A 25,616-nucleotide genomic window follows, 5' to 3' on the forward strand; every position below is an offset into this window, starting at 1 on the left:
TCTAAAAGGATGACACTGCTTAAATCCCTTATAAATTCTGGATTTTAAAATCAGATTTCTGGGGTTAGAGAGCTCTAGACATGAAAGGACTTGATGAAGTGACAGTCACCTAAATTACTTTATTCTTTGGACTGCCCCTATGATGGCTCAAGGGACTAATGACGCAAAAGTGTTTGGCAGGCCGCAGGCCTGTTTCAGGAACAGCTGTGACGTTGGAGGTGACTTTGGCGCCCTCTAAAGGTTACCATGAGAAGAGCAGCCACTCAACAAGCTTTCCTTGAAGTTTATGGCTTTGCCGGAACTGTGACGTTTAGGAGGGCGGGGAAAAGGGGAAGAAGTTGTTTATGTTCTTCGAATCCAAAGCCAGTATTCTAACTCGTCGTTTAGCCCTCCCCTGAGATCACGAAGTATCCAGCTCTTGTCCTACACAACTTTTTATCCTCAGTGAGTGGGACGCTTTCTGCTGTCACCAGGATGACTGGGAAGGCAAATGGTTTTGTTTCACTCTGAGACCACTTGATCAAAGTCAGCTTTCCTTTGTTTTCCTTTTAGAACAAAGACTTTGAGTTTTGAAAAAAATAATTTAAGGCAAACACTGTCTTTGTCTATTTGCTTTGAGAAATAATACACAGAGAGTATCTGCTCTGTGCCAACAAGGTAAGTGTCCTGGATTATTCTTCTTTGCTGTTGTCTTTTTTTTTTTTTTTAATGGGGAGATGTTTCCAGAAACTGCTTTTGCAGAGGATGAATATTCTTCTTGGTAAGTGCATTCCCTAAAAATGTGTGTGATTCTCTTCTTCAGTAGCCTCTTGATTAGGGTTAAATTAAGGAGAAAGTCAGAAAGCAAAGGAGCATTGTAAGGAAACAAAGTTAGGTTGTAGGAAGAAACCATCTGAAAGAAAGGTGTTGGTTGGAATCATAGAATCATGGGACTTTCTATAATTCTCTTCTCACCTCTGATTTCATCTGATGGATGAGCTGGTAGTGCCAGGCATTGGGAAACATAAAATCACAGTTTTGTAAAAGGAAATTCTATAACAATGTAAGGGCATTGGTGGGTGATGATAAGAAATATAAACAGATGAGATTCAGATAAATCATAATCCATAATCCACCACATGATTTGCAAATCACCCAAACCTCTCCATGTCTCAAAAATGATTCCTACATTTTCTGGTCTGGCAGGTTTGGGATGGGGTTTTCATGTCATTCAAAAGTCCAGCTCAATAGTTTAGGGCTCATCTCTACCAAGGAACTCATTATAAGCAACCTTTGAGCTACAGAGGACCTTCCATTCATAGCACCCTTTCTAGTTTACAAAGAGCTTACACACACCTTATGTCCTCACCCCACCCAGCCCTCAGCCCCCCCCCTCCCCCCCCCACCTTCGAGCCTGCAGTATCTCTCCTACCTTTCAATTCACACCTATTTTGGTACCAAATACTTGTCATTCAGACATAAAAACAATTCTCTTGGGCTGGAAGGGAAAACAGGAAAACTACTAGAAACCTCTGTTTTACAAATGTGGGAACAATCTCACAGGGAAATAAAGATATTGTTTAAATGTATACAGCTGGTTAGAGGCAGAGGGAGAACTAGAACCCACATCTGCCATTTCTAATTCACTCACCAACTTCCCTCAGTGATTCAAAGCCTGTTTTTTTCTTTTTTTTCTTTTTTTTTATTACTATGTTATGTTAATCACCATACATTACATCATCCGTTTTTGATGTAGTGTTCCATGATTCATTGTTTGTGCATAACACCCAGTGCTCCACGCAGAACGTGCCCTCTTTAATACCCATCACCAGTCTAACCCATCCCCCCACCCCCCTCCCCTCTAGAACCCTCAGTTTGTTTTTCAGAGTCCATCGTCTCTCATGCTTCGTCTCCCCCTCCGATTCCCCCCCTTCATTCTTCCCTTCTTACTATCTTTTTTTTTTAACATATAATGTACTATTTGTTTCAGAGGTACAGATCTGTGATTCAACAGTCTTACACAGTTCGCAGCACTCACCGTAGCACATACCCTCCCCAATGTCTATCACCCAGCCACCCCATCCCTCCCACCCACCCCCACCACTCCAGCAACCCTCAGTTTGTTTCCTGAGATTAAGAATTGCTCCTATCAGTGAGGTCATATGATACATGTCTTTCTCTGATTGACTTATTTTCAAAGCCTGTTTTTTAAATCACTGCCCTCACTTGGAGATTTTTAATCTGCAAGTGTTGTGTAATTTTAAGAGACATAAATTCCCAGTTTGTTATTGTGGCCTGTACAGTCTCTTAAGTTGGTCTGTAAAGGACAAGGTGTTTTCACCCCAGAAAACCACAGCCCACTCAGCGTCTCTAACTAGGCCTCCAGGCAGAGTTAAACAGCCCAACAGTGCTGCAAACATGTGTACCCAGAGCACGCTGCTATTACAGAAACATACCATGTGACATCGTGTGTGTCCACATCTCTCCATATGGTAGCATCTCCTTGTGGACAGTCACTGGGTCTATTTAGTACTATTATTTAGTCATCGGGTCTTCATCTTTGGGTCCCTCACACTTGACTCAGTAACTGCACTTAGAGATACCCAGGGTGCATTGTTGAATGAATCAATTTGCTACCAGTCTATTCACTGTAGCCCATTTTGCACTTTACCAGTTCAATTAAGCGACCACTTCTTTTGTGTTATTATTGCAAAGACAGAGCCAGCTGAGATCTACCAACTTCAGGCTTCTACTTAGTGGCCTGGAAATTCCAGTGTTCTTGTTGGCGGAGGCCATTCATTTCTGATTAAAAGCTGTCTAGAAATCCTACTCCTCAACCTAAAGGAAACCACAGGTATGTATGCATACTTATTTCCAAACTTGCTGATTAATTTTGTCTTTGTGAGCTGTCTTTTCTAGGAGAAAGAGAGGGAAAGAGGGAGACAATTAGGGAGCTAGGGAATGAACACTGATAAATATTTAGTGGTAGGCACTTTTGTATAAGTAATATCACTTCATTTAAAACTCAGACAATTCTTCAACATAGCCAATTTGCTGGGATTAACTGAGTGGTGAGCCCATCTGTCAATAAAAAAGCTGTATCGATGTTTGCAAATTATAATACCAAGAAAAACTGGTTATAAATCCCTGGGACATGTACTTCCTCCATTCTCTACTGACAAACATGGGCATCTGCATTTCCATAAGACCTCATCTAGAATGTCCCATATAACTTTCCTTGGGGACTTTCTTCTAAATTATGGTCAGTCTGTCTTGCCTCTGTGCAAGATTAAGGCCTGCCCTTAATTCATGGAATATCTTTGTTGTATGGCAGGAGATGACCCATGGCCAGCTATTCTTCAGGACTCTAGATGCTTTGAATAAAACTAACATTTTTGCTAGCTGCAGTTCCTAGGGTCCAGAGGGACTAGGTGGTAGCAAAGGGCTCTTTTAATACTGAGAGGATCTAAAGTCCCAAGGGGCACCTGGCTGGCTCAGTCAGTAGAACATGTGATTCTTAATCTTAGGGTCATGAGTAAGCCCCACATTGGGCATGGAGCCTACTTAAATAATAATAATAATAATAAAATAAGACATGTTTAAAAATTAAACATAAATAAATAAATAAATAAATAAATAAATAAATAAGTCTCAAGGGGATCAAGGTCCTGACTATACTAATTAATAATAAGAACTAAATTTAAATGAGCACTTACTATGTAGGAGACACACTTCTACAATCCTTCCAACATATCAATCATTTCATTTCATAACAAATATTTAAGATATTATTACTATTATTATTTCCATTCCCATTGTACTCAATAGAAAACTGAGGCCCAGAGAAGATAAACAGCTAGTCCGAGGTCATACTATTAGTAAGTGACACTAAGATTTAAGCCAAACAGTCTGATTTCCAGAGTCTGATTTCATTTTTAACCAAAATGTGAATCTGCCTCAGCTCAAAGAGGGTGTGTATACCACTATAAGAGTTGAGTTCTATGACAGGAGGTTCCTTCCAGTCTTGTCATATAAAGAAGCTCAGCCCAGCCTTCCCCCAACAGAGTACCATGGCCAGGCGAGTTGCAGTGATTGGAGCTGGTGTGAGTGGCCTGTCCTCCATCAAGTGCTGCTTGGATGAGGACCTGGAGCCCACCTGCTTTGAGAGAAGTAACGACATCGGGGGCCTATGGAAGTTTACTGTGCGTAGTTTGTACCCTCCCACCTCCATCAGTCATAATCTGGCGGTCTGCTTTGTCCCTGCTCATGCATGGTGGCTTCAGCCTACCTTGATGATCACATAAAAAAGCAGCTCACCGCAACACCACAGGCTTGTGTGTGCAGCATAGTGATGAACCTGGAGATTTGGCAGAGCAGGGGCAGTTGGAAGAGGGAGGAAGGAAGAGTTAAGTCTGATAACACAAGCATAGTATTGGAAGTTACAGTGATTTCTAGACCATGGACATTCTGAGACAAAGTAACAGCATCGCCTAGGTTAGGCTGAATGGCATTGGTGAATATGGAGCAGATGACGCTTTTGGAAGGATGGAAGTTGGCATCAGGGAGCAGAGCTCCAGCCCACAGGATTATTCAGGTCTTTGGGAAGAGAATTGGCAGAAGTGACGCAAGAATCCAGACCCTGAAAGGTTGGGGTAGGCGGTTGAGTAGCTTTCACATTATCACAATAAAAAGAGCCAAGGCACTGATCAATCCTTCTAAGGAGTGGAATGTGCATCCTGGGGGGGGGTTATACCCAGGGCTAGGCCAGCTGTTAGGTGACTTGAGCAACAAAAGTAGGGGCTGGAAGTGGCCAAATACCACCTGCCTCGGGCCAGGATTGGTCCTGGTAACTAGGAGTAGCAGGATCTTCAGCAGGGACCTAGGGATCCGTCCCATTGGTGGAGTATAAAGTGTCAGAAGATAGGCGGTCTAAGTACTGGATGCTTCGGGAGTAATTGAAAAGCAACGTTCAGTGGGAGCTCATGGTGGAAGAGGGTACTGCAAACTGGTATGAGGGAAACCTTCATGGAGAAGGTGGCATGGGCCAGTCTTTGATACACAGCAAAGAAAACAAAAATAGCAAATGTATGTAAGCAGGTATGGTCACAACCCTAGGATTATAGTGTGCTAGGGGGAAAAGCTTCTTCTGGTGTACTGTGACCCTGATTGAGCCACCAAATGTCAATGTGGAAAGAAAACACTGGGTCTGGTTTGTGTACCTTCTGCTATTGGACCCCACGGTTGGTTTGGTTTTCTTCCCCCACTCTAAAGTAATAGAGATAAATTTTAGAAAATAATTTTGAGTTAAAAAAAAAGAAAAAGAAAATAAGAGTGTCTGGGTGGGCTTAGTTAAGCGTTTGACTCTCGATTTTGGCTCAGCTCATGATCCCAGGGTCCAGGGATCGAGCCCCTCATCGGGCTCCCTGCTCCTCAGGGAGCCTGCTTCTCCCTCTCCCTCTGCCACTCCCTCTGCTTGTGCTCTCTCTCTCTCTCTCTCTGTGTCAAATAAATAAAATCTTAAAAAAATAAAATAAAATAAAATTAGAGTCTTCAGTATAAGTGCTGATGGGAAGGAGCCAATAAAGAGAAAGTGACTGAAAATATACATGGTGGGGGACCTGGGTGGCTCAGTCAGTTAAGCATCCAACTCTTCGTTTTGGCTCAGGTCATGATCTTAGGGGTCATGGGATCAGGCCCCATACTGGGTTCCACACTCAGTGCAGAGTCTGCTTGAGATTCTCTCTCTCTCTCCCTCTGCTCCTCCCCCCCACTTTCACATTTGCTCTCTCTCTCTCTGAAATAAATAAATAAATCTAAAAAAAAGAAAAAGAAAATATACCTAGACAATAAATACAAAAATCAGTGAGGAGTTCTGTGAGCAAAGGCAAGAGGAAGAAGTCCTCATGAGTGGAGGGATTGAGGATGGCAAAAAAAAAGAAAAAAATAAACAAGTCAGACCGTAGGCCTCATGTTCATGGAATCACTGAATGGCAATGTTGGTCTTGGAGAGGGCTGCTAAATTTTGTTAATTTCTTTGTAGTTTGAGAAAGATACTGTGTTTAATAATTCCAGTCCCACCAGTGATTTCTGACAACTATAGCATGGAGATCCAATGCTGTTTTCCTGGAACTCTTTGGAATTACAAATGGAATCTCTTTTCTTCCTGCCTCCCCCACCCCATCAAGCTAACTATGTTTCACCACAGGAAACTTCTAAAGATGGGATGACCAGGGTCTACAGATCATTAGTGACAAATGTCTGCAAAGAAATGTCATGTTATAGCGACTTCCCCTTCCAAGAAGATTATCCCAATTTCATGCACCAAGGAAAATTTTGGGATTATCTCAAAGAATTTGCTGAGCACTTTGACCTTCTGAAATACATTCGGTTTAGGGTAAGACAACTTGGGTTATGGAAGGTTAATGAATGGGGGCTGCCCATTCAGCAATCTAATGGAAAAGGGATCCTAAGTAAATTTATTCCTGATTTTATCTCTATCTGAATAAGGTAAATAATAAAGACTCCTCACTTCTCCCATTTCTCATGTTTTACTCAAATAAATCATTAAGATACTGACTTTCCTGATTCCTCTGCTGAATCCAAATTCTTATTCGGGATGCAATTTAGAAATTTTTTTTTGAGACGAAAGGAAAAATGAATTTTGTTCATGAAACCTGCTGGGAAGAAATGACTAGGAATCTGAACCACAGAAATTACAATGAGCCAAAACTCTTCCTACATTTTCCCAATGCATTCACTATTGTAACTCATCTCCTCACTGGGTATAAGAACTAAGTGTTTCTTCCTTCCAGTGAAGGCATGCAGACGTTTTGGGTCCTACACTATAGGACAGCTTTTGAGACTTTGTACAGGTTACTTAATTTCTTTATCGGGAAGATAAACCAATATTGACAGACCTCTTACCCTGAGATAGGCTTGGCCCACGTGAAATAACAAACATGGTTACCATACCAGCCATTTCATGAGGTCCCAAGGTGATTGACAGAAAGTGAGTGTTTGTCTGCCACTTTCAGACCACGGTGTGCAGTATAACGAAGCATCCAGACTTCTCTGAAACCGGTCAATGGGATGTTGTCACAGAGACGGAGGGGAAGCAGGAACGAGCTGTCTTTGATGCTGTCATGGTTTGCACCGGACATTACCTGAATCCCCGTTTACCATTGGAGTCCTTTCCTGGTGAGTCATTTCTACCTGAAACCATATCTACTCTTCTGGGTTCTCCTCGAAGAAAGTCATTTATCTGTAATTGGAAATAATTCCTAATGATTAGAGACAACTCTGTGTTCACCCTAAGAAATAATATGTACAGATCTTTGAGAGGTATAAAGCACTATGTAGGTGTCTTCTTATTTACTTATTAATATAAATGCTGCCATTACTGAAGTTTATCATGCCTGTCTGATTCAAGTTCAATGATCACATAAGGCTTATGTGTCATAAAAAAAAATGCAAGCTTTTAAATTTTGTCATTGAATTTCAGGTCATTTGAATCAGGAGTGATCTGTAATTCAATAACTTAAAGGAAGTGAGAGTATAAAGAAACTTGACAGATTTGTTTTTAAGAAACTGAGCAGCAATTATACATCCAAAGAAATATTTTCATCCTTCAAAACAGTCACCACAATAATAATCCATACATCTCTTCTACCAAGGCTATCACCACAAAGGAGTTTTAGAAATTCCTTTTGGAAACGCTTTTGACTCCAAGAGCACATTTTTTCAAATCTACAGTTGGCCTTTGAACATCCCAGGGGTTAGGGACGCTGACCCCCTGCATAGTCAAAAATCCCCGTATAACTTTTGACTCTCCCCAAAAAACTTAACTAATGGCCTACAGTTGACTGGAAGCCTTATTAATAATATAAACAGTCGATTAACATATATTTTGTATATTATATATTATATACCATATTCTTACAACAAAGTAAGCGATAGAAAAAAAAGCATTACTAAGACCCTAAGGAAGAGAAAATACCATTTATAGTACTGTATGGTATTTATTGAGAAAAATCCATGTAGAAGAGGCCCCACATAGTTCAAATCCATTGTTGTTCAAGAGGCAGCTATACTCATGATTGGCAGATCTCCATCTTTTGAGATCAAATGAGGATTATTAAAATGTAGTACAGCTACTCTTCTGTCACTTATAAGTGGCTTTAAAGGCAATTGAGTAAGTGAAGTTTTGAAACTTCATTAAAGAATTGAAAGAACGTTTAAGGAAGAGTGTGAAGAATAAAGCTTGCAAACCTGGGCCAATTAAAAAAAACAAAATGTTTGTAAATCTTATAAATGTAATCTCAAATTAATAAAATATCCCACTTTAAACAAATGTTTTAGGGATCAAGTGAGACTTCAGTGCATAATTTTGCGAAGAAGCAATTGTATAAATGGTGATTGGGCTTCAGACTTGCAGCAAGCCTGTGGGCTAAATACACAATGGCACTGGACTAAAGAAATATAGAAGCACCTCTTATAAAGAAATTTCTATGGGGAAATGTGTTACAAGTGTCAAATAATTGATGTTTTTGGAATGTAGTGTCTTGTCAGGTTTGGGTTGGCTTACCCTCAGTTCACTTAGACTCTGACCAAAAGATGCTATTGCAAAAGATCAACCAAGTACCGAGAGGTGAGGATCCTTGTGGCAGTTTAAAAGTGTATAATCTGAAAGAGTTAGTTCCAAGGAAAGAGACTGGGCAAACATAAAATAGAATTGCAAGGTAGTTTGGGATCATTTTGAGAGCAAATGTTTCTCTATGCCAATGACCTCTGGGGAATAAATGATTGCATTAGAAGTATTGGTGTGCCCTTCTCTTTTGCCCCAAAGCCCAGATTATGGAAAAGGAAGAAACCCACACATGCAGATTTCAGTGATCCTCCTCAGGAGGTCTAAGTTTATGACCAGACTCTAGAAGGATTTGTGACAGCAGGACACCAGGACAAATACCCCAGTTTCCTCTGTGTTCCCAGAATGAGGAATCTTGGTGAGTGGACTCAGTGGAAGGTTTCTAAGGAGTTCCGATCTGCTGCAGGGCAATGACCCTTGATGATAAGTGACCTTTAGCATACTAGTTATGAACAAAATCCTTAAGTCAGCAGCCTGGACCACATCCCGGTTCTAATTGCAGAATCTTGGGTAAACTTCACCCAATGACTTCATTTCATAGAGCGGTCGTGAGAATTCAATGAGATTATCCATGTAAAATACTCAGCGGAGGACAGAGCACATAGGAGCACTCCATCAACACTAGCTACTAGCACTGTGACTCATGACCTTCTGGGAACTAGTATGAACCTTTTGAGAACTGTTCAGAAGAAGCTGCTTCCTAAGAGCCATGTGATTCCCCCAGACTAAGAACTATCCATCCCTCTGTTATAACTCCTGCCTCGGCAGCCATCCCACCCGAGTGCGCGCTCCTCCTCTATCCCAGGTGGGAACCCCTGGGCGGGTAATGCAGACATCAGTTCCGCATCCCTCTCCCACACACAGAAGCTGTGTAAGAGTGACTCTCCAACCATATATCAATTGTGATCATTAGTTATAGATGAGTGATGTGAATGCCTAATTATGTTTGATCAATTATTAATAAATCTCTTGAAACTTTGTGAGCATGGTAAATGGAATTCAAGTGCATTTCCTAACACATAACATTAGGGCGATAAGTATAAGATGAACAAACCACAGCAGCAAAGCGTTCCAGAGATAATTAGTGACAAGGCAAACTAAGTCCCATGCCCCTCAGCAGACCCTGAGGGTGTCACTGTATAAGAGGACAATGTAATAATTGAAGGTTATAAGGATGACCTTGAATTATCAGTATGTTCTAGTTTTAGGACATAAAATATATAATATCCTTCAGAAAGTTTTCTGTAAAAAAAAAATTAAGATCTTGATGTTTCTGTGTCAAATGATGCATTTATTATATTGCATTAGACTTCCCCAAAGTGAGGGGATGGCACTCCAGAAGTGCTCAGTAGTCCCCAGTTCTCCTCTCCCTGTCCCCATTCCCATACACGGATGTGAGATAGAAAAAGGAAAATATGGTAAAAAGGAAAGCTGAAACTTGAAGTAATTTTCCGTGACAATAGTATGTTTAATACGTGCTTATTGAATGAAGTCAGTTACCTAACAGTCTTTTATGAAAACAGCCTGAAAGAAAAGAACTAGTGTAATGATAGATGTAGGCTTTGATCTCAGCACAGTGTTTCGCAACAACTGCCAAGACCTGAGGTGCTTATTTTAAAAGCAAGTTAATGTGTTGTTTACAGAATAAGAACCTCCAAAAGTGGGACCCTGGAATCCTTATGTTTCCCCAGCAATGTGATTCTCATGGAAACTAAAGGTTTAAGAATCATTTCCATAGTCCGAGTAGAGGCAGCCTCGCCCTGTGGTTACCATGGGGTTAAGTTCAAGTTGTGCCTCTGACGTTTATTGGCACCTGGGCAAATCCTGTGTCCTAAGTCCCTATTTCTCCACCTGTAAAATGAAGTACTCACAGCACCCTCTTCCTAGGGTTGCTTGAGGATGAAATCAGCTGCTAGCCATGGAGTGCCTAGCACAGGACCTAAAACAGGACCTAGAACAGGACCTAGAACAGCTCAGTGGAACTTCTGGGTGTTGGTATGAAAGAATTCTGCCCACTCTTTTGCAGAAAAAGAAATGGAAAAAAATTACTGGTGCCAAATTAAATATAATTATTTTCTATTTCCAGGGCAAACTCAATCACTTAAGTCATTAGAGGGGAAAAAATAGCTTGAAAGGTAACACAAATTGGAGTCATAAAACTGGAATTTAAATCCTGTCTCTGGTACTTATTAATTATACGACCTTAAGCCAATCACTTAACCTTTCTAAGCACTAATGGATTTACCTGTAAGACAGGGATGAATAACTACCCCTCCAGGAGGATTACTGCAAATCTGACTTGAAAGAATTACTATGGAAGCACCTGGCTGAGCACAATTCATTAAGATTTTTTTGTAAAAGGTAACTTCCTGCTAAACTGTAACGTGGATTCATTCTTTGAGTAACAACAATGCAATTTACCGTGCACAAAGCCATGACAGAATGATACTGGAAGAGACAGGGGAGGGTACTGGAGCATAACACGGATGTTAAAAGTCCAGGATCTTGCATCAGAGTACTTGCATTTAAATTCCCAGCTCAGGGCTCCTGGGTGGTTCAGTCATTAAGCATCTGCCTTTGGCTCAGGTCATGATCCCAGGGTTCTGGGATGGAGCCCCGCATCGGGCTCCCTGCTCAGCGGGAAGCCTGCCCCACTCCCCCTGCTTGTGTTCCCCCTCTTGCTGTCTCTCTCTCTGTCCAATAAATAAATAAAATCTTAGATAGATAGATGATAGATGATAGATAGATGATAGATAGATAGATAGATAGATAGATAGATAGATAGATAGATAGATGATAGATAAATTCCCAGCTCTCAAGGCACCTGGCTGGCTCAGTCAGTGGAGTGTGCAACTCTTGATCTCAGGGTCACAAGTTCAAACCCCACGTTGCATGTGGAACCTACTTATAAATAAATTAATTAATTAAATAAAGTAAGTTCCCAGCTCTCTATTCATTGGCAAGTGCGATGTCACAAAAATCACATAATCCCTACAAATCTGTTTCCACATATGTAAAATGAGTAAAAATAGTATAGACTTCAAAGGGTTATTGTGAGAAAAATCCATGCAATCACTCTATAAATGTTATTAGAACTGCAATACAAAATGTCCTTTGGATCTATTAAGGATTCCCTGCCTTCGATTTATTCTGAGGGAAAAGATTATAATCTTTCTTTCTAAAACAACCCCAACCCCATTCAGATGAAGCATTAAATTGAAGTTCCATCTGCCTGAGTTTAGAAGCTATTAACAATGTTAAAGTTTCTTACTGCTCTGGTTTAGAAAAAGGAGGATGTACATACATGTGTCCTAGCTGACGTTGCCTTTTTTCTGTTAAAAAAAAAAAAAATATGGATGGGGCGCCTGGGTGACTCGGTTAAGCTTCTGCCTTCGGCTCAGGTCGTGATCCCAGGGTCCTGGGATGGAGCCCCGCATCGGGCTCCCCGCTCCACGGGACTACTGCTTCTCCCTCTCCCACTCCCCCTGCTTGTGTTCCTGCTCTTGCTATCTCTCTGTCAAATAAATAAATAAAATCTTAAAAAAAAAAAAACTACAGGTTTTTTGTAGAAAAAAAAAAAATTGTCAAAAAAAATTGTCAAAAAAAAAAAGACCCCCACTCTGCATATATGTATGCTGAAATGCACAGCTCTGTTTTGTAAGGGAGAAAAGACTTTCCCTCTACCCTCCTCAGTTTGATAGGCAGATTAGAAGGGAGAAAGGTATACAGATTTATTAATTTTTAATACTAATGTGGGGGCACCATAAGAAAATAATGAATACCAAAAAAAAGCTGTGAGATTTGAGTGTTTATATACCATCTTCATAGGGAAAGGGGATGGGGTGTAGGCCATCCAGGGGAGAGCAAATGTTTCTAGAAAGATGAATAGGCTCTTAGAAGAATGGATGGGAGATACGATTGTTTGTGACAACATTTGTCTGGGTATAGACTTCTACGGTCCTCTTCTGTGATATAAGAACCGATCTTCCCTGGTTGGTGAAACTGCCAGGAAAGAGATTTATGACCATAGGAGTCCTTTCCAAGGATCTGCCTTTAGGCAGATGAGGGGGGTTCAGAGAAAGCCTCTCCCTGCCTTTGCTGTTTTTCAAGATCCTTCACTTGAAATAATCAGTATATCAAAGCGGCACATTTTGGGTAGCATGTCCTGTACTCCTTCAGTGGTAAAGTAAATATTTCAAACATGACAGCAATCCAAAAAAATAACATCAAGTCGTCATACAATTTCCTCAAGGAAATGACAAGGCATTGGAAGACAAAGCCCTGGCCAAAATCTGAACAGTTTGGGAATAAATACCAGAATTTCTGTCAATCTTTACTTAGACCAGAAGGCAAGAGAGCTACAACTGTTTGGGTAATGATTTCAAATGCTGTCAAAACCCCTCTGACATCTGGCCAAGGTTTACTCTTTTTAAGATGCCTTTTTTGCTGGGGCACCTGGGTGACTCAGTCGGTTAAGCATCTGCCTTCAACTCAGGTCATGATCTTGAGGTCCTGGGATTGAGTCCTGCTCAGCGGGAGCCTACTTCTCCCTCTGCCTCTCCCCGCCCCCGGCTTGTGCTCTCTCTCTGACAAATAAATAAAAATTTAAAAAAATAAAATCTTCAAAAGATTCTCAAAAAAAAAAAACAAAGATGCCTTTGCTGTTTTTCACTAATCACCATGGATCTTTCACAAGTAGTTGTAAGACTGATGTTGAGCTGGAGGAGGAAAAACTTGCTACCAGGGTAGCCAGCTCCCGTTGCAAGCAGCTGTAGCCACAGCCTGTCAAGCTTGGGTCAAACACCAGGCCCCAGGCTTCAGAGACTCCAAGGGTCAAGGTCTCACAGCGGTCTCCTTGCAGCCCCTCAAACCTGCCCCCATGTCCAGGGGACAGAAAATGTCACAGCACTTTAAGTTCTTTCCTGAAATTCTCCAATTTCCAGCTCCTGGCCACTTCAACTCCAATCCCCAAAAGTGAGTGAGGGGCTAGGGATCCCCAAAACGGGTCTGCAGACACATTCTTTGCAAATTCTGCACAGTGGATTTAATACATCCCTTGGAATACGGCCAGCATTGTATTCAGTTTCCAGCTTGGGGGGCCTTAGGAGGCAAAGAATCCAATTAAAATATTGTGTTACACATATTACTTATGCAACAAATGTTATTAGGTAAATCAATCAATCACTGTATGATAGGAGAATGATATATTCTGGGAGACAGTTTCATCTTTTTATTTTTTAGATTTATTTCTATTTATTTTATTTTTTTAAGATTTTATTTATTTATTTATTTATTTATTTATTTATTTATTTGTCAGAGAGAGAGCGCGAGCACAAGCAGGGGGAGCTGCAGGCAAAGGGAGACGTGGGCTCCCCGCCGAGCAGGGAGCCCAATGCGGGACTCGATCCCAGGACCCTGGGATCATGACCTGAGCTGAAGGCAGACGCTTAACTGACTGAGCCACCCAGGCGCCCCCTATGTCTATTTGGGGGAAGGGACAGAGGGACAGGGAGAGAGAGTCTTAGACTCCCCGCCGAGTGCGGAGCCTGCTGCGGGCTTGATCTCATGAACCTGAGATCACAACCCTGAGACCACCACCTGTGCTGAAACCAAGAGTTGGGTGCTTAACCAACTGCACCAACCAGGCACCCCTTCTTTTTATTTTAAAATTTCAGAAATGCTTGAAGTATTGGGGTGAAAGGCTGTCAAACCCTCTGAACTGCAGAGCTTCCCTTTCAGATTCATTGTCAGAACTTCGTCTCACCCATCTGTGGGTCTGACGGTCACTGCCCCCATCACTCTTGTTCCTTCTGCCACCTCATAATTCCCCGTGGCTGCAGCTGCCACTGGAAACACCTCTACTTCTTCTGTTACTACCAGTCTTCATTTATATGAATCCATGGTTTATGTCCTTTATAGATGCCAAGGAGATAGTTACCAAAAATAAATCAAGAGAAGAAATATTTGAGAACCTTCTCATATACATAAATACCATAATAGTGATACTTCTATTAACAGAGTGTTAAGAACTTGAAAGGTGGTCAGTAACACAAATATAAATAATGTAAGAAAAGAGTATAAATAAGCGCACAGTATAATAAAGCATTAAGCATATAATAAAGAATAAAGTAAAATTACATTAAGAATAAGTAGCAAGCCTAAACCACAAAAATTATTACTTTATGTACAAGAGAACTTGCCACAAAATTTATTTTGTGGAAAATTATAATTGAACTGAAATTCAATCTGTAAATGTGTTATGTACACAAACCATATTCTCATAGACTATATCTGTTGGGTAAAATGCAGTCTATTTCTTGCTTACGATGTTCAGGGTCATGCATGAGAGGTTTGTTATTGTCTGCAGTGAGCTTGATTTCCCCGAGTATTTGCTTTCAAAGGGAGCACTCATGTGGAATACAAATTCTCCTGTACTTGTCAATCTCCTGCAGGTTGTACTAAATCTATATCTGGGCTCACAGAATCCAGTGGAGAGGGAGATGGTGTGCTGCTTCTACTTCCTGCAATTAGCAGCAGGAGCAAAAGGCTGACATATGTCTGGAACTTCCCTCTTCCTACAGACCCCATGCCTGCCTCCTAGGGAATTACAGCTTTAGATACTTCTGATTTTCTGATCCCTCTTTCCCCTCAGGTATTCATAAATTTAAAGGCCAGATCCTGCACAGTCAGGAGTACAAGAGCCCAGAAGGCTTTCAAGGCAAGCGCGTGTTAGTGATCGGTCTTGGGAACACTGCAGGGGACGTGGCAGTGGAACTGAGTCGAACGGCAGCTCAGGTACACCTGCATGAATCCATACCCTCACCCCACCATCGTTATAAAACACAGTGGCCAATGGCTAAATCATGTGGACGCAGTAAGAGTGCAACAAATCCACAAGTGACAGGATTGAACCATCTCCAAGAGGGGTCTAGGAAATTGTATGGATGTCAGACCACTAGGCATCCTTCAGAGACGCTGTGTCAGAAACAAGACCAAATGGACAAACGATTCCACCCAGACCAATTATCTTTCTTTCACGCTCTCCCTTTGCAATTCTGGCGAAACCCCCATAGAAACATAGAAAAGGAAAGTTGTTTTCTGACCATGCTTGTTTTTAAAATAAAAGCAACCTTTACTCTGCCCACGAAGTGTCTGTAATGATTTTAGAGTGTCCAAGCATAGATTCACAAATTAGAAATCTGTTCCACTTTAACATAAATTATAGGACAATGATTCGATCTGGAAAGAATAGATTTTTATTTAACTCAGTTAAAATAGCTTTCTCAAAACATCGCTTTAAATTCTATATTACTTAGATGTTAAAAAAAAACCTGCCTGATGAATAGTGCATAGCTACTAGTCCTATAATTTTTCATAGTGAATATGATAAAAATACTTAACAGATACATAGATCAGATAAAAGTGATTTACAAAAACAATGGCAACAATAGAGACAGTCATTTATAGATCTATGTACAAATTTACCAGTTAAAGAACAGATGTTGTGAATGAAATCTTACCATTCACAACAACATGGATGAAGCTAAGAGAGTATTATGCTGATAAGCAAAATGAGTCAGTCAGGAAAAGACAAATACTAAATGATTTCACTCATATGTAGAATTTAAGAAACAAAACAAACAAGCAAAGGGGAAAAAATAAGAGAGAGAAAGAGAGACAAATCAAGAAACAGACTCTTAACTATGAAGAACAAACTGATGGTTCCCAGAGGGGAGGTGGGTGGGGGGGATGGGTGAAATAGCTGATGGGGATGAAGGAGTGCACCTGTGGTGATGAGCACCGGGTGATGTATGGAATTGTTGAATCACTATATTGTACACCTGAAACTACTATAACACTGTATGTTAACTAACTGGAATTAAAATTTAAAAAACTTTTTAAAAAAGGACAGATGTTATAACAACATTGGAAACACACCAAGGAAAAATACTACAAACTGATGTACATATATTTATCCTTCCTTCCTTTTTAGGTACTTCTCAGTACCAGAACTGGTGCCTGGGTTCTCCACCGCTCTTCAGCTGGGGGCTACCCACTTACTATGGTGATTACAAGAAGATGCCTTAATTTTACTGCACAAGTTCTGCCCTCGTGTGTACTAAACTGGATTCAAGAGAGGCAATTGAATAAAAGACTTAACCATGAGAATTATGGATTAAGTATTACAAAGGGGTACTTAAATTTTTTTATTTAATGGGAAAATTATTTTTCATTCTGCTTTATTCAGAACTCAAAATCTTCAATAATTATTATGCTGCTTTGTTTATTCTGTTCTGAGTTTAGCTCCTTAATTAAGACAATGTCCATCAGGTACCACAGCAGTCCTTGAAATGGGAATATTCTCTGGTAACAAAAGTAGTAAGTAATTCATTAAGCTAGAAGAAAACGAAGGATAAAAACTTTACATTTCAAGCTTGAAAATCAGGAAATTAAAATTGGCTTTGAGGAATCTTGGAATGGCTGCCATCTACAAATGGAATATTTGCAGCATCATAAGTACAGATGGCCAGCTAACTTTTAATAAATGTCTTCTCTGGCTGAATGATTAGATGATGCATTTCCAACAGGAATTCCTAGAATTACATATTTTAATATATATCTGTATAAAGTTGCACATGGCAAGAGAAAGAAAACCTTTGAAATGAATATAAGGTCATTAAATGTGACTTTTATTTTATGCTTGACCCAAATATTTTTCTTTGGTAAGACAGCTCTCAACTTATAAAGAAAATTAATGGCAATGGATAATTTGTCTTTTGTTTTTTTTTTTTTAGAGAGAGTGAGAAAGAGAGACTGTGTGCACATGTGTGAGCAGGGGAGGGAGAAAGGGACCAAGGGAGAGAATTCCCAGTAGCCTCGACACCCAGCACAGAGCCCCATGTGGGGTTGACCGTATGACCCGGGAATCATGACCTGAACCAAAATCAAGAGTCGGTCACTTAACCAACTGAGCCACCCGGGTACCCAGATATGTCAATTTTACAAAGACATTATGTCTGTTGTGATTAGATAGAATGATGTTCATAATGAAAATATTTATCAGCATAAATCGATTCAGATTTTTATTTTTATTCAAAAGTTTCTTGGTAACTTCCTCTTTGCCTAATGTCAATCCTTTGAGGCCTGGGTGAGATGAGACCCAAAACTGATTATTAAATGGTTTGTTGCATACTTGATCCTGATGCTTCAAGAAAAGCATTGCTCCAGAAATGAATTTCAAGAGAATTTTAAACCCCAAGCAGGAAAGAATAGGTTTAAACATTGTCCACATGCCTTCTACTGGAAGTAGGAACACAAAACGTGTTATTGGAACAGTAAGTTGGATAGGAAACTTTAAACTAGACATTGGTCAATTCACTCCCTTGGCTTGGCAGATAGTTTCCTTGAATTGACCAAATAAATGATTTGCTCAACTATCTCACAGATATAACTACAATGAATAATTTTCTCTTCTGTGTCAAAGGAAAAAATCAAAATTCATTGTGAATGATGAACTGCCAACCTGTATCCTTTGTGGGACAGTCACCATGAAAACCAGCTTGAAGGAATTTACAGAAACCTCTGCTCTCTTTGAAGATGGAACAGTGGAAGAAAACATCGATATTGTGATCTTCGCTACAGGATACACATTTTCTTTTCCCTTTCTCGAAGAACCTCTTAAAAGCCTTTGTACAAAGAAGATATTCCTGTACAAGCAGGTTTTTCCTTCAAACCTAGAGAGAACAACACTAGCTATCATTGGCCTCATCAGCCTTAAAGGATCCATCTTAGCGGGCACAGAGCTCCAAGCACGCTGGGCCACAAGAGTATTCAAAGGTACTTGACTCTCTTTTAAAGCCCTATGTGATCAACTGAGTCTTCGAATTAGTGCTTTGCGATTTAGCCCAAATGGAACAGATATGAGCTAAAGTAACACAAAATATCAAAAGAGTTTAATGGATACTTAACTTCATATATGGGTAATATTATCATGGGTGTGCTTATATCGCTAACGTGATAAAAGAGTGGGAAAAAGGTTTTGATTCTGTGGATGAGAATTGGACAACAAGATATAATCACATTTCTCAGATTAACTGAAATTATTGAAACTTCAGGATCCTCTATTCTGTTCTACTCTAAGTCTAGTCTAGTTTATTTGCTTCTAAATCTTATCATTTATTTCTAGAAGTAGAATTTTGTGCCGCTTCCAAAGAAAGTTATTGGAATAATGCACACTGTGTGATAAAGTTGAGTTCTGGGGAGATGGTAACCTTTGAGAAATGCCTGTAAAAAATTTTTTAGACACTGGACACCAAATTGTCCGTTTTCACTGTAAGAGCACAAATGATGGGGTCAGGGCTACCGGGGTCGGATCCTAACTCTAAAACTCATTATCTTTGTGAGGACCTCTCTGAATCTCAGCCATTTCATCTCTACAGTGGGGATAATGAAACCTCTTTCGCAAGGATTTTGTAGGATGGACATCCGCCAAGCACTTACCACCCTTCTTGGCACACAGTGAAGGCTATAAATTGACAGCCGTTATTATCATACCTCGTTAAAGCAGGGCAAGTTTTAGATTAGTGAGCATTTTAAACAATTGCACTTGTATGACTTTTTAAATATAAACAGCAATCACAATTTCGCCAACCAGCCATCCTTTAGCAGATGTGTGTCCTTAGTGAATAAAAACAATCACCAATAATTTATAAATAGGATATAATGCAGTACTAGGGAGTGTCGACTTCCATCACACTGTTCAAATGTAATGGACATCAAATTCCACACATTTCCATTAAGCGATCACAAATTTTTATTTCTTTAAGGCCAATTAAAGTGCTTTCACAGCATTATCTGATTATATTAAAACCACAAAAGATTCTTAAGTACCTGGTGGGGTTTTTTTAAGTGTTTTACAATGAGCTCAAAAATGCCTATCAGAATGATAGAGCTGACAAAATGAAACTCGGTTAGATCACACCCCGGGAGTAATTACATGCTTCTCCAGAGAGCCTCCGGGGACGATCTGGGAAACACCAAGTAAAGCCTTGCCCACTTTTTACAGGATAAAGTGATGGTGGTGACAAGTACACTACAGAGTGAAGTCAGACCTAGCTCAAGTACACAGTAACCCCACCCTCTGGAGTCAGCACTTGGCTCCTAGCCAGAAGAGCAGAGCCCACACCCTGAGACTGTGCAGGTGAGAGGCTGAAACTGAGCACATCCTCACCACCACTCAAGCAGTCAGAGCTCTGTGAGGCCGAGAGACCATCAGGCGCTTCCACGCTTGAGGGTCCTGTTATGACGAAAGTGAAGACATGTCAAAGCAGGGTTATAAAAATGAGGTCAATGTTAGTATTTCCATTTAACCAACGAATGGCTTTCACACACACACACACACATAAATACAAACAGGCATATACAAACCATATAATACAAATAATATTATATATGACTATATGTGATGTGTGAGCAGATAAATGAGCTGGAGCAGGTGCTGATGACCAGTGGGCCCATGCAGGCTGAGGGCTGGGCCGTGGGTGTCCGTCCTCATGATTCTGGCAGTAGAGGACTCTAGGTAAGTGGGTTTGAAGGAGGACTTTGCCTCTGGAGATTACCTCTAATTCCAGACTAAACTTTGACTGTCACATGTCCTAAGGATAGAGCAGTGGGCGGCCCGAAATGAGGAGGAGGAGGAGAACTCAAAGGAAAATACGTGTGATGTTAATGTGTTTCCAATTTTTCTCACAGGACTCTGTAAGATACCTCCATCCCAAAAACTGATGGCTGAGGCTACTAAAAAGGAACAACTCATAGAAAGGTATGACATGCATGACATGCAGCTTGTTCCAGCAAAACCTACCCATATATTACCTTACACACACACACACACACACACACACACACACACACACACATCCTCAATATAAGAGCCATTCCTAGAGAAGCACTACAGCAGGTTGGATATCACTGCACTAGAGTCAGAAGAATATGTTTTTAATCTTAACTCTTCCACCAACTGGATTTGTGGCCTTAGATGTGTCAGTGGAGGCACCAACCACATCACCTCAGCAGAACAGAGAGCCTAGCCCCCAGCAGATGGCAATCGTGGGTTCCCTTGACCCCCAGAACTCCACTGTGTCTTTGTCCTCCTGCCTCTCAGGATGCTCTTTCCCTGCATTTACTGGTACCTCCTCCTCCTCCTCATGCCTAAAGACTGGTGAACCTGGACCTTAACCCTCAGACCTCTTCTCACTTCCATTAACACTCACTCCTAAGAGGCCTCTTCCAGGCCTGGGGCTTTAAATGCCATCGTATAGTCATGGCTCCCATACCACTTGGGTATCTCAATTTGAATATGTCTAAACACAAACTCTCGACCCCCATCACCGCCCCACCCATCTTGCCCATGGGCTGCTCTGAGACTTCTCTCCCCTTCTTCGTCACTCGCTACTCATTCCAGTTGGTCCGTCTAAAACCCTAGAGTGATCCTTTCCTCCTCTTTTTCTCTCAGATCCTGTGTTAGCAAATACTGTCAGCACCTACCTTCGAACAAATCCAGAATCCAGACCCTTCCAGCTACCCCCACAGCCACCCCCGACCAGGTCACTGTCGTCTCTCACCAGGACATTTGCTGTCACCCCTGCTCTGGTCTCCCTGCTTCCACTCCGTTCTACAGTCAGATCTTCACACCACAGCAGGAGTGAGCAACACCACACTGTTCTTCTATTCAAAACCCTCTGATTGCTTCCCATTTCACTCCCAGAAACTTCCCTGCAACTCTGCAGCCCTCCGGAGCAACCAGCTAGCTTTGCACCCTCACTGCTCTCTGTCCTCCCACCTCGCCATACTGCTCCAGTCACTCCAGCCTCCTCCCTGGTCCGCAAACATGTCAAGGAGAGCCCTTTGCACTTATATTCCCTCTGCCTGGAATGTTCTCCCCACCAGATAGCTACAGGCTCACTCTGTCAAATATCACGTCATAACTGAGAAGACGTCTCTCACAACACTGTATAAATATGGCAGCCCAGCCAGTCCCTTCATTGCATCTTCCCCCTACCTGCCTTTATATTTCTTAATAATACCTATTACCACCTGATTCATTACCTATCCATTTGGCTGGGGGTGGGGGGTAATATTTTTTTAAGATTTTATTTATTTATTAGAGAGAGAGTGAGTGAGAGAGAGAGAGAGCACGAGCAGGGGGAGGAGCAGAGGGAGAGGGACAAGCAGACTCCCCGCTGAGCAGGGAGGCTGACTCAGAACTCAGTCCCAAGACCCTGAGATCAATGACCTGAGCCAAAGGCAAACGTTTAACGGACTGAGTCACCCAGGTGCCCTGTCTGGGGGTTTCTATAGCCTATTAATTTCCTCACTAGAATGTAAGTGCTTTGATGACAAGGCCTTTGTTTTATTCACTGCGGGACCCCTAGCACCTAGGATGATGCCTGTCACGTGATGGACACTTAATATTTATTTATTGAAAGAATAAATGAATGAATGAGTGAATGAATGACATTGGGACATTACGAAAGTTTACTAACAGCAGAAATAGGTAGGAATAAAGCTTTCATATACATTACACTCATATCTGTGTCATGTTCAAAGCTGGTACACCACACATGGCTCACAATTAACATCAATAAAAATAATTTAGGTGGCGGGGCGCCTGGGTGGCTCAGTCATTAAGCATCTGCCTTTGGCTCAGGTCATGATCTCAGGGTCCTGGGATCGAGCCCCGCATCGGGCTCCCTGCTCCACGGGAGGCCTGCTTCTCCCTCTCCTGCTCCCCCTGCTCGTGTTCCCTCTCTCACTATGTCTCTCTCTGTCAAATAAATAAATAAAATCTTTAAAAAATAAAAATAAAAAAATAATTTAGGTGACCATATATGTGATGCTTTCTGATCATGTTCATTCATTCAACTGTTGTATTTGGACTGACCAGATTTTTACCCTCATATCAAATTCAAGAACTTAAACCATTATCTAGAGCTCCTCTTCCAATTGCCTCCTTTTACCATTCCCTTTAACCAAATTAATTACCCTCACAAATACCCTTTGTAGATAAACTCCTCTCATTTTTTTTCTTTGCAACATAGAAAGACATTCCCAAACGTGGTTTGACTCCAATAAAAAGAAACAAAATGGTGGGAGAAGGGATGACTTACAACTTGAAAATGAAAAATGATCCATCTTTTTTCCTCTCAGGGGTGTGATGAAAGACACCAGTGAAGACAAACTTGAGTTCATTCTGTACCTAGATGACCTTGCTGCATGCATAGGTGCAAAGCCCAGTATCCCTCTTCTGTTCCTCAAGGATCCCAGGCTAGCATGGGAAGTTTTCTTTGGACCCTGTACTCCTTACCAGTACCGCCTCGTGGGCCCTGGAAAATGGGATGGAGCCAGAAATGCCATCCTGACCCAGTGGGACAGGACACTGAAACCCTTAAAAACTCGAATCGTTCCCAATTCCACCAAGCCTACCTCCATGTCACGTTATTTAAAAGTTTGGGGGGCACCTATCGTCCTTGCCTCTCTTCTACTGATCTGTAAATCTTTGGGTTTTTTTTTTAAATCGGTGCGAGATAATCTACAGGATAGAATTTCCCCTTATCTAATAAGTATTTGGTGAGGATGAATCTGATTCATTATAAAAGCTGTCCCTGGCCACATTAATTCTAACTCCAAATATTTTGTGCATTCCTCCTCTCCTTCCCATCTTAACTGCTATCATCCAAGTTCAGGTCCAGTCGTCTCTTATCTGAATTATTATACTGTCTTCCCTCTGGTCCCAGTGCCTCCTTTCTTGCCTCCTTTCCAATCCATATTCTACTCTGCTACCTAAGCAACTGTTCTAAAATAAAAATATTGTCACTGTTTCCATCAAGATCTTGATAGGAATAAAATGACACTCAAATTAGGTAACTTGTGGACATTTTAATATGGAGGTGATTACAACAGGTTTGGGCAGAGTGTAGGGAAATCATAGGGATAATAAAATACTCCCAGACTGGTAACAATGAGGTATTTTTACCATTCCTAGGCCTAGTGAGGCAAGAAGAGAAAACAATTACGAATGAGAGAGAGAGAGACTTCTTTGTGAAGAGGGCCACCTCTCAAGAGTTATGACCTTCAGATGACAGAGGAAGGCAGTCTGTGGGTCTGTGGTAACCCCAAAAGTACAGAGCTTGGGAATAAATTCTCTAACTTTATTTTCTTCCCTCCCTCTCATCCCCTGCCCATGCCCCCCAATGGCCTAACCCAACCAAAACTCAAAGGGCAAGGTTGCCGACTATTGTAGATTGAATCATGTCCCTTCAAAAAGATATATTCAAGGTCTAACCCCTGGTACCTATACCTTATTTGGAAATAGGATCTTTGCAAATGTAATCAATTTAAGATGAGCTCATGCTGGAGCAGGGTAAGCTAGATCCCATATGACAGGTGTCCTTATAAAAGGAGAAGAAGACAGAGACATGGTAGAAAATGCCATGTGAAGACAGGCAGAGGTTAGAGTGATGGACCTACAAGAATCACCCAGCAAGCAAACACTGGCAGCCAGGGAAGAGGCATGAATAGATTCTCCCTCAGAAACTCCAGAGGAAAGCAACCCTGCTGACACCTGGATTCCAGACTTTTAACCTCCAAAACTGTGAACGAATAACCCACTTGGGACACTTCGTTATGGCAATCCTAGGAAACTAACACATGGACTGATGTCATCCATGGAGGTCAGCCTTCGAAAGTACAGACTGAGCAGACAGTGGAGAGCATATGAAAAGGATCCAGTGCAGACATGTTGCTTTCCAGTTTAAAATCCCTGAAAATGTCTCTTTGATCAGAGATAATGGGCCAAATTCCCTAGCCTGGAAAAGGAAACCCTTTGTAATCTGAGCCCATTTGCCCGATCTCCAGAATCCCCCAGCCCCACTTCAAACCTCCCAGCCAATACTACCAACCTCTGAACTGTGCCATACCTCCACACTTTGGCGCAAGCTCTTGCCTCCACTGGGAGCTCCAACTCCAACTGCTTTCGAGAGACACTCAAGCATCTCCCTCTGTGAAGCCTTCCCTGAATCCTCAAAGCAGAGCTGGCCCCACTTTGTAATGACTGCACCTCATGCACTGCTTTTTCATTGCCCTTTCTCACTGTAGCGTATAGTCGATCCTCCAACATCACGGGTTTGAATGGAATGGGTCTACTTATGCGTGGATATTTCTCTCAGTGATTACAGTAGAGTCCCGTAAATGTATTTTCTCTTCCTTATGATTTCCATAATAACATTTTCTTTTCTCTAGCTGACTTGATTATAAGAATACAGTCTATCGTGCAAATAACACACAAAATATGTGTTAATTGACTATGTTTATCAGTAAGGCTTCCAGTGAGCAGTAGGTTATTATATAACTGTACTGTTGAGTTTGGGGGAAGTCAGAAGTTATTCAGATTTTTGGCTGTGCAGGGGTGCATTGTTTAAGGATCAACTGGAATATTCTTTTTGAATCCGTCTCCTAACAAATGGTGAGTTACTGAGAGGAACCGTATCTTGTTCAGCTAAAACTGCCTGATGCAAAGTACTGCTAAATAAATGATTGCTGATTTAACAGTGGCCTTGCCAGCTGACATTTCTTGTCTGTGCTCTTCTACCCACATTCTTTCTCCTGCCAACATGATAAATTTCCTCAGATTACCTCAGCTATGCAAATGAACAAGGATAGTCCACCAACAGCAAGAAATCCATATGGCAATTGGAGTAAATATAACTACAGAGTAACCAGGAGCCATGTGTACTGGTTGAAAACACTAACTCTAGAATTTGACCTGGATTATAATCCCAGTTCTGCACTAGCTGTGAGGGCTTGGCCAAGTGACTCTCTGATCCTCAGTACCCTAATCTGGAAAATGAAGAGAAAGTGCACAGTGAGACAGTATAGAGTGTTAGATGCACAGTGATTTGACTATTAATAGCTGAAGAGTCTGAGGACATTTTCA

The 25,616-nt window shown here is 41.3% G+C and overlaps 1 protein-coding gene across 3 annotated transcripts; it reads left to right on the forward strand.

Annotated features, from left to right (window-relative positions):
• The first annotated feature begins 370 nt into the window (after positions 1 to 370).
• LOC112828862 (flavin containing dimethylaniline monoxygenase 4) lies at positions 371 to 25,261 on the forward strand. 3 transcript variants are annotated; one of them, XM_073900014.1, is made up of 10 exons: positions 371 to 657; positions 2,695 to 2,833; positions 4,044 to 4,181; positions 6,185 to 6,373; positions 7,014 to 7,176; positions 15,276 to 15,418; positions 16,617 to 16,816; positions 18,108 to 18,460; positions 20,375 to 20,444; positions 22,832 to 25,261. In XM_073900014.1, the coding sequence occupies exons 3-10, from the start codon at positions 4,050 to 4,052 to the stop codon at positions 23,253 to 23,255; spliced, it is 1,674 nt and encodes a 557-aa protein (XP_073756115.1). In that variant the 5' UTR covers positions 371 to 657; positions 2,695 to 2,833; positions 4,044 to 4,049; the 3' UTR covers positions 23,256 to 25,261. The 3 variants fall into 3 exon arrangements, with proteins under 3 accessions (XP_073756115.1, XP_025733904.1, XP_073756114.1); XM_025878119.2 differs by lacking the exon at positions 6,185 to 6,373; XM_073900013.1 differs by lacking the exon at positions 6,185 to 6,373 and having other exon boundaries at positions 2,699 to 2,833.
• Positions 25,262 to 25,616: the final 355 nt, after the last annotated feature.

This window comes from Callorhinus ursinus, unplaced genomic scaffold (genome assembly GCF_003265705.2).
Source record: "Callorhinus ursinus isolate GAN/ISIS: 27379988/994484 unplaced genomic scaffold, GSC_fseal_2.0 scaffold13, whole genome shotgun sequence".
NCBI classification, from domain to species: Eukaryota; Metazoa; Chordata; class Mammalia; order Carnivora; family Otariidae; genus Callorhinus; species Callorhinus ursinus.